This window comes from Glycine soja, chromosome 10, assembly GCF_004193775.1.
Source record: "Glycine soja cultivar W05 chromosome 10, ASM419377v2, whole genome shotgun sequence".
NCBI classification, from domain to species: Eukaryota; Viridiplantae; Streptophyta; class Magnoliopsida; order Fabales; family Fabaceae; genus Glycine; species Glycine soja.
In genome coordinates this window covers 51136056-51145959 of record NC_041011.1, presented here as the reverse complement: position 1 = coordinate 51145959, position 9904 = coordinate 51136056, and the positions used below count along the sequence as shown (strand labels likewise).

The 9904-nt window shown below is 40.7% G+C and overlaps 1 protein-coding gene across 1 annotated transcript; it reads left to right on the top strand.

The window, feature by feature from the left end:
• The first annotated feature begins 678 nt into the window (after positions 1-678).
• LOC114370912 (transcription factor MYB62-like) lies at positions 679-2183 on the top strand. Its single transcript, XM_028328315.1, has 3 exons — positions 679-961; positions 1065-1194; positions 1321-2183. The coding sequence occupies exons 1-3, from the start codon at positions 811-813 to the stop codon at positions 1964-1966; spliced, it is 927 nt and encodes a 308-aa protein (XP_028184116.1). The 5' UTR covers positions 679-810; the 3' UTR covers positions 1967-2183.
• The last annotated feature ends 7721 nt before the right edge of the window (positions 2184-9904 follow it).

The following is a 9904-nucleotide window of genomic DNA, read 5'->3' as shown; positions in this document are numbered from 1 at the left end:
TGAAAATATTTTCTTTTTCTTTCTTTCTAGAACATTGGTTTCACGTTCAGATATATATTACGACAAGAAAGATACTGGATTCTCTAGAAGTTAAAAAAGAACATTATGGAGTTTTTCTTTAGTCATTAACATGGGGCACATGCAAACTTATGAAAGAATCTTTAACGTGTTTTATTTCTCTTAGTTTCTGCAAGCTAGAATCGATTATAAAAGCAAAAAAGTGCACTGGAACCTTGTTTAATAATCAAATTATTCCACAACTAATTTTTGCACAATCAACATCTACATATTAGTCAAGTCTCCAAAATCTTCTCCAGAGAGTAGAGGAAAATTCTTGATTTGCACTACTCCTAACTCAGTTAACTCCCATAGTTAATAGCATATATAACCTTAATATATTCCCGCTTTTGTTAACAGTTTAGATTCTTTGATGTTTGTTTAGTGGGAGGTAATAAGGGTTCAATGGACACGTCAGGGTGTGTTTTGTTAACACTTGGAAGTATCTTTGTCAGGGTGTTTTGCAAAACTAAGGAATAATATAAGTGGAACCCTATTATGAAAAAGGACACATAATAATATATAATCACAACTTTGGTTTTATTATTCCGCGAGCTATAACGTTATAGCCTCTTGTTCCCTAGCATAGTCTACCAAACCCATTAAACAAAATTCCGTGGGGAGTATATATATATATATAGGCCTATGGTGTTGTAGAAACACTCACTCGAACTCATCATTTCTAATTGTTCTGATCCATATATATCATACTTTCTTTGTAATAACTTAAAGAACCCCACAAAAACACCAACCATGTCCACAATTGCAAAGAGAGATTTGAGTTCTAATGAAGAAGAGAGTGAGCTGAGAAGAGGTCCTTGGACTCTTGAAGAAGACAGCTTACTCATACACTATATTGCTCGTCATGGTGAAGGCCGTTGGAATATGTTAGCCAAAAGTGCAGGTACAGATTCCATGCACTCTTAAAGTTAAGAGAGCAATAATTTCATTATCATTTCTCACTGTTTTATACTCTCTTTTTTTTTAACATTATTCCAACATTTCAGGATTGAAGAGGACTGGAAAAAGTTGCAGACTTAGATGGCTGAATTATTTGAAACCAGACATTAAGAGAGGGAACCTCACTCCACAGGAGCAACTCTTGATCCTTGAACTCCATTCCAAGTGGGGTAACAGGTAATTATTAATCAATGATCTGTCCATAAAATGAGTATTTAAATATTTATGCACTCAAAAAATGCCTTGTGAACCACAATGAGTTTGAGTTTGACATGCTTTTGTTGTTGTTCATTTGGGGAATAGGTGGTCAAAAATTGCTCAGCATCTGCCAGGAAGAACAGACAATGAGATCAAGAACTATTGGAGAACAAGGATACAGAAACAGGCACGCCAACTTAACATTGAATCTGGTAGCAAGAGATTCATTGATGCTGTCAAGTGTTTTTGGATGCCAAGATTGCTCCAAAAGATGGAACAGAGCAATTCTCCAAGCCCTCATCACTCTTCCATGACAAACATGATGAATTTAGGGAATTCCGGAGAAGCTTCTATGAGTTCAATGTCAAGCAGCTTCAATATTAATCCTTCTATGTCTTCTTCCTCATCTCCTCCACAAAGGGAATTTATTATGGATGATGCAAATCATTTTAATACTATGTCCAACCCCATCAATCCATCCCCAGATTCCTTCCAATTTTCACAGCTACTTGAAATTTCTGAACACCCCAAAAGTCCTTCAAATGTGTTTGAGAACAATGTTTGCAGTTATCCAATCCAGGACAATTGCTATGTTGATACCAATAACTATGGCATGGAAGGCATAAACATGGATCCCCTTTCAGCAATGGATACTTACGACTTCCCACAGTTTGATTTTCAGACAGCAGGAAATGGATGGATGCTAGACAGCATGGGGGATTCTACTTTATGGAACATGGAGGCTATGTGACAGTGTTGGCAAGAGAAGGCATGCATCTCAAGCTCTTTTCATCGTGGGATGTTATATTATCGAAAGAAAAAAAAGTTTGAAGATTCTTATGCTATACTGATTCTTAGTGTGAGTATACATTCTCATAGGTAGAAATTAGTACTAAGTGTAAGGTTATTTGATATGAACCTCTTGAAATATAGTATTTTAAATAGAAAATGCAGGAGATGGTATTAGAGTTCCCCTGTTTCAGATTTATTAGAAGTTGGAAAAGTTGTAATTTGACCAAGACAGTGTATCTTGGCTGTTATAAGTGGCATTTTGAACATAATTCGTTTTTATTTTATCCTCTTTTTGTTCCTGGATATCTATATCTATTTCATGTAAATGAGATTTTTTTTTCTGTTTGAGCCCTCAAAAGAAAGAAAAAAGTAAAGAATAGTGAAGTCACATCTTGTGATGGAGTGACACTTGCAAAATAAGTATGACATAAATAACGATCTCTAAAGATTGTGAAGAATGCTACTTGTCTTCATATCTCCAAGAGCAGCTAGCCACTTGTAATAAGTAGTGGGGTTCACTCATTAAACTGATGAGTACCCTATGTGTTATTAGTACAAGCTCATCATTTTGATTCTTGAAAAGTTACTAAGAATTGTAGATAATGGTGCATAACAAGCAAGTGCCTTCGGTAAGAACTCTAAACTACTTGACTAGTCTACCACTCTACCAGCTCCCTTGTCTTCTTGCTGCAATCATAAGCAGGGAAGAGGATAATATTTTACCAAATATTTCATTTGAACTCTCAACCTTGGGAATATTTTGCAGTGATCGCACATTTCTCAAATCTTGTCAATGAAGAAATTGACTAAGAAATATTCTTGGCTGTATGTCATTCACATGAACCAAATAAATGTCATCAGGAATTTGAACTTTTGGATAAAAAGTGATTTCTATAGATTCAAAAATACCTTCAATGAAAGAACCCGCTTTTCTTGGTTAAAAAGCTTAGCTCATCGCCAATTAGTTTGCACATAAGGCTTTCACAAAAACTACTTTACAGACGAATAAAAATTGTACGAAGCATGTGTGGCAAACAGTGTCAGTCTCCTGTGTAATATTTCTTCTTTTAATTACAGATTAGGAAAAAAATAGGGAGAGCTGTATGTTATAAGAATGTTTCATCGATAATACATGATAGGAATGTGCCTTTCAAAAACATGACTTTGGTGATACAAATTTTAAGTTACTGTTAGTGTAAGTGAGAGGTAAAATTTCATTAAATGAGGATAAAATTCTTTGAGCCTTAAATTTTTTTATTTAAGAAATAAGTATAGCATCAAATTCGCTTGAATTGATGGATCCATAGAGTAACTATTCTCGCATTATTCGTGAATTATTCTTTTTTAACAATCATTTCTCTTGAAAATATTTGGTACAATAATTTGATAGCATCACAGGTTGAAAATATTTTGGCATTTTGGATATATGGGAAGGTAGAGGGTTTGGTTTGTTTTATTTTGTTTTGGTTGATATATTTTGAACAAAATTATAAAATTATTATTTTGTTTTCAATTTTCTTTTTTATTTCAATAAATTGCAAATAAAATTGTTATTTTATAATTTTCTTTGTAAACTTTTAAGAAATAAAGAAGAAGATATAATTACAAATAAATATATATTAACTGAAAACTAAAACTAAAATAAACCCAAATACTTGCTTCTAAAAGAAAGCCAAGTACACTTAAAAAGGTTATTTACTTTTTTTATTATCATAACATTTGTGTGAAATATTTATTTACTTGTTAATAACTTGATAGGTTCACGATGAGGGATGACTGAGTTAACCAGAAGAGATGGGGAGAGAGAGTGAACGTGGACGTGAGAGGGGGAAGATACGCCCTTATTCGAGAAAGGGAAAACTCCTCATGTCTATTATATTTCTGCTATCCTTTATGAATGTGATACATTGATATTTATACATCACGAAATCGCTTATCGTAACTTCCTAACGGATTCAGTTATAACTATTTTAGCACGTGCCTTATTATTAACGTACACGAGCCATTTACGGTTATTACACTTCAAGCTACTTCACGTGTTTCCTTCAAATATTCGTATAATAGTCTTGCAGGTGTGGAGGAGGATTTCTCAGGCGTGGGTGTGCTGGCCTTGCGGTGGTTGTGGCCGGAGATGATGGTGATGAAGTCGACGGAGGAAGTCGAGTCTGGGAGGTACTGCTAACATTACCACCCTCCCAAAAATCCACCTTGTCCTCAAGGTGGTAGACATCGCGCAACTCGTCCCAGAGCTCCCAAGTGGTGTCTTCTGGCGGCTCACCCTCCCACTGAGTGAGGACCCATCGAGTAGGTGGAGTGGTGGTTGAATCGAGACGCGAGCTAAGGAAGCAAAGTGGTTTGCGCAGGGGTTGCTGATCCTGGGTCTGCAGAGGCCAATCACCGCCGTGTGCAGGGGGGTCGCCGTAGTGGGCGCGGAGAAGAGAACTATGAAAGACTGGGTGGATCCGTGATTCCGGAGGTAGTTGAAGGCGATATGCAACCCTTCCTGTTCGACGACCTGAAAGGGTCCAAAAAACCGCTTGGAAAGCTTAGGATGACGTGGGCCTGCGACGGAAATTTGGCGACCCGATTTCAACTTAACGTATACCCACTGTCCTTCCTCAAAGGTGATATCCTCGCGTTTTGCGTCCGCATGCTTTTTCATTAGTTCTTGAGCCTTCTGCAATCTTCGTTGGAGCTCTGAGTGCAATGCTTGCCGGTCAATCAGTCTTGCGTTGACCGCCTCATTCTTGGTTGCGCCATTGATGTAGTCTACGATGGTCGGAGGGGGCTTACCATACGTGATTTCAAACGGTATGAGACCCGAGCCCGAGTGTCGTGAGGTGTTGTAACTCCACTCCGCGAGGGCTAAGTATGGGAACCATGATGAAGGACGATCACGGACGAAGCAGCGGAGGTACTGCTCCAGGACGCGGTTGATGACTTCGGTCTGGCCGTCGGACTGCGGGTGATAGGCAGTACTCAGCCGCAAGCGCGTACCACTCAGACGGAACAGTTCTCTCCAGAAGTTGCTTACAAAAATAGGGTCACGGTCCGAGACAATGCTCTTCGGGAACCCATGTAATTTGTAGACTAGTTCCATGAATAAGGCAGCAACCTTGAACGCAGTGAACCCCGTTGGTAATGCACCCAAATGAATCCCCTTAGAGTATCGATCTACTACTACCAAAATGACAGTGAAACCATGGGATAAAGGAAAGTGCGTAATAAAATCCATAGACAGGTCTTCCCAGACGTTCGTCGGTATCGGCAATGGTTGGAGCAAGCCCGAAGGTCGTCTATGGAGGTTCTTATTTTGCTGACAAGTGGTGCACTCTTTGATGAAGCGTTTGACGTCTTCGCGCAAACTCTGCCAGAAGAAACTAGCGGTGATTCGATGTATGGTCTTTGTGATACCCAAGTGGCCGCCCAAAGGGGTTGCATGGTGTTCAAGTAATAAGCTAGGAATAGAAGGATTTCCGTTATTAAGCCAGATTCGCCCCTTGAATAAGATCAGCCCATCACAAAGGGTGTAGTCGGAATGTGATGTAGGGTCATTCTGAATTGCCTTTGCGAGTGTCTGAAACTCCAGGTTGGTGGTTAATGAATGCTTGATATCTTGAAGGAAGTCAAGCTGAGGAATGGAGAGGATGAGTAGCTCCCCGTCGGTGGCCGGCGTTCTCGAAAGCGCATCAGCCACTACGTTAGATGCACCAGGCTTGTATTGTATGGAATAATCATACCCGAGTAGCTTCGAAAGGTAATAATGTTGTTCCGGAGTTTGAATGACTTGAGTCATTAACTCGCGTATGCTTTTGTGATCAGTTAGGATCGTGAAAGGACGATCGAGTAGGTATTGCCGCCATCTCCGAACTGCTGCTACAATGGCGTGTAATTCACGTATGTACGTGGAAGCATGAAGTAAACGTGGGCCAAGATTCTTACTGAAATACGCCAAAGGGTGACCATGTTGCATGAGCACAGCTCCAATGGCTGTTCCGGACACGTCGGTCTCGATTACGAATGGGTCCGAGAAGTTTGGTAAAGCCAGTACGGGGGCGCTGGTCATGGCAGTCTTGAGTTGATCGAAGGCAATTTGAGACTCAGGTGTCCACTGAAAGGCATCCGTACACAAGAGCTTGGTCAAAGGAGACGCCATGGCAGCATAGTTCTTGATGAACTTGCGGTAGAATCCCGTAAGTCCGAGGAATGCGCGTAGCTCCTTAGCCGTCGTGGGAGTTGGCCATCGTACCATGGCCTGAATTTTCGATGGTTCCGGCTTCACGCCCTTCCCGGAAACAATGTGGCCTAAGTATTCGATGCTCTCTTGTGCGAACAGACACTTGGATCGTTTGAGGAAGAATTCGTTTTGCTGAAGGGTACGAAAGACTGTCTCGAGATGCTGGATATGTGATGACAATGAATCACTGTATATTAGTATGTCATCGAAGAACACGGTTGCAAATCGCCGGAGAAATGGTTGAAGGAGTCGATTCATGGCTGATTGGAATGTTGATGGAGCGTTACAAAGTCCAAAAGGCATCACCAGGTACTCAAAGTGACCATTGTGCGTTCGGAACGCGGTTTTCTCGACGTCATGTTCCTCTATCAAGATTTGATGGAATCCTTGCCGGAGATCCAACTTAGAGAACCAGGAAGCGCACCCCAACTCATCAAGTAACTCCTCTATCGTGGGAATGGGAAAATGGTCGCGGACCGTAACTGAGTTGAGAGCACGGTAATCGACACATAGCCTCCATGTACCATCCTTTTTCTTCACGAGTAACACCGGTGAGGAGTAAGGGCTGGTACTTGGTCTTATCAATCCGGCAGAGAGAAGGTCGGAAACCTGCTGTTCGATTTCATTCTTCTGAAAATATGGATATCGGTAAGGTCTAACACTTACCGGGGCCGTGGATGGTTGCAAGGTGATGTGGTGTACCACCTGTCGTGGAGGGGGAAGCTTCGTCGGAGGTTGAAAGAGATGAGCGTATCGTCGAAGTAAGAGTTCTATAGATTGAATATGGTGGGGGGAGTCAGGTGGGTCAGGTTGGTTTGGGGAAATGACATGCAGCTGATAGAACTATGAGGTCGAGCCCGTCTGAATAAGACGTTTTAATTGGGTTGTTGAAGCTGTTTCAGGCCCAATCGCGACGTCTGCACGTAAGGAGATATCACGATCTGCATATCGGAACCGCATAATAGACTTAGTGAAGTCGGTAGTGACTGGGCCCAATTGCCTCAGCCAGTCTATACCCAGCACGGCATCCGCTCCGCTTATCGGAAGAAGATGAAATGAAACGATGAAGGGATTGCCCTGTAGCACGAGTGGGGTCTCCGAACAAACCTGATCACTTGTCAGCATTTCTCCATTTCCTACCATGACTCGGAGTGGTTGGGTAGCTGCAGTTGGAAGATGAAGGAATTGTTCTATCCTAGGCTGGAGGAAGTTATGGGTACTTCCACTATCCACCAGGATCGTTAGCTTTGCGTTCTTGATGCTGCCGTAAATTCGGAAGGTTTCCGATGATGGAACTCCGGCTAGAGCGTGGAGACTGATGTGTGAGCAATCATCATCACCCCGAAGTGCTTCATTGCTGGTTATGGCTGGAACGCGATCATCTTCGACCTCCAGGTTCTCGGAATCAGGAAGAGTGGGTTGTTCATCAGCAATGAATAGCATTACTTTTCCCTTGCAACAATGAACCGCACCCCACTTCTCGTCACAATTATAACAAAGGCCCTTCTCTCTTCTGAAGGCCATTTCTGCAGGTGTGCGCTGGACGAACGAGGACTTGGGCTTGCCGGCAGAGCTAGGTGGAGGAATAGAGGAGGTTTTGTATGGGGGAAAATTACGTGGAGCTAGGTTGGCCCTATCACGTAATTTCTCCTCCTGCAACTTGGCTAACGCTGTAGCCTGCAAAAGAGAAATCGGTTGGAGAGCCATTACCTCGCGTTTCAGTTCTGGATTCAATCCCGAGACAAAGCAGCTTAGTAAGAACGGGGGTGGAAGGCCTGTGACACGGTTAGCTAGACGCTCGAATTCAGTAAGATATTCATTCACTGTTCCACATTAAGTGAGCTTGAATAAGGCTCCCTTTGGGTCTTCGTAAAAAGTTGGAGCGAATCGAGACTCTAGTGCTTCGAGGAACCCATTCCAAGACGTGATCAACCCGTTGCTGAACATCCATTGATACCAGCTTAGGGCGGCACCGTCAAGGTACAGTGATGCAACTGTGATGCGCTCATCTTCTGGAGTGTTCTGATATTGGAATAATTGTGTGATCTTGAAGATCCATCCCAAAGGATCACGACCATCGAACCTTGGTATATCGATTTTGACTGCGCTGCGCGAATGCTTGGGAAGATTTGTCGGTGTGGAAGGGGTGTGGTTGGCTGAGTCATGTAAACGAAGGTGCTCAAGTATGGTGTCGACCTTACCGGAAAGGTCGTTATAACGGTCGTTGATGGCGGTGTGGCTGCTGGTAAGGCGAACGATAGCCTCTTCAAGGCGATCGGTGGTCGTCTTCCTGGTTGCGTGGTCAGCCATGGCAATGGTGACGGCGGCAGGTCGGACCAGTTGATAGGTTCACGATGAGGGATGACTGAGTTAACCGGAAGAGATGGGGAGAGAGAGTGAACGTGGACGTGAGAGGGGGAAGATACGCCCTTATTCGAGAAAGGGAAAACTCCTCATGTCTATTATATTTCTGCTATCCTTTATGAACGTGATACATTGATATTTATACATCACGAAATCGCTTATCGTAACTTCCTAACGGATTCAGTTATAACTATTTTAGCACGTGCCTTATTATTAACGTACACGAGCCATTTACGGTTATTACACTTCAAGCTACTTCACGTGTTTCCTTCAAATATCCGTATAATAGTCTTGCAGGTGTGGAGGAGGATTTCTCAGGCGTGGGTGTGCTGGCCTTGCGGTGGTTGTGGCCGGAGATGATGGTGATGAAGTCGACGGAGGAAGTCGAGTCTGGGAGGTACTGCTAACATAACTACTACAGTAAAATCATTTAGCAAAGTCATTTTCTTCTTGAATGACCGTTTATGTAAACACAACCATTTTTTTTTTCGAGAAATATGTTTCATTGAATGTTACATCAATTCAGAATTTCAACCATAAACTTTTATCTAACTATTTATAATGCAATTATTGCATGTCTTTTTTTTGGTATTGATTATTGCATGTCTTTACCCATTTTACTTCTTGGGATAGTGGGACACCTATTAACCTATATATTATGTAGTATAGTTATTGTTTCTTTCCTTTTAATTTTAATTAATATTTTTATTTAAGACTTTTCATATTTGAACATTACTTTAAATTTTTAAATAACTTAAGTCGAAGTAAATTAATCTTATTTGAGAAAAATATAATTTTCTCGACACTTTTTTATTTATTTATAAAACTTGAATTCAAAATTTTACTTTTAAAAAAAAAATATTTACTACTTGAACTGATGCGTTGGTTCAATTTTAGTTCATTTGGGAGAAGATATTGATTGTAATACCTTATATATGATATGACGTGCCTTATAGGAATACTTTTTTAATTAATTTTAAAACTTATTTAATATTTCTTTTTATCAAATTTTATTTATTTTGTGATTTATTATGATAAAGTTTAGATTAAAAAAATAATTATAATGTTAAGATAATTTTTTAAAAGAAAATATAAAGCATTCAATACTCAAAGATAAATCATCTTATCAAATATCCATTTGGCAGGGTCACTTCTTTCTTTACTTTAAACTGTCGCGTAGTCGCGTACAGGGGTCTTGATTTATATAAATCTTAATAGAGTGGTAATTTAGATATAAACGCTTTAATATTATTTTCCTTACGATATTAGAAGTTTTAGTATAAAGTTGTTGTCCAA

What these genes read in the sequence shown, in the direction of transcription:
- LOC114370912 (XM_028328315.1), top strand. Translation starts at nt 811, where the DNA reads ATGTCCACAATTGCAAAGAGAGATTTGAGTTCTAATGAAGAAGAGAGT. An exon ending in TATGTTAGCCAAAAGTGCAG is followed by an intron (nt 962 to 1,064) that starts GTACAGATTCCA and finishes CCAACATTTCAG; the next exon opens with GATTGAAGAGGACTGGAAAA. An exon ending in CATTCCAAGTGGGGTAACAG is followed by an intron (nt 1,195 to 1,320) that starts GTAATTATTAAT and finishes TTTGGGGAATAG; the next exon opens with GTGGTCAAAAATTGCTCAGC.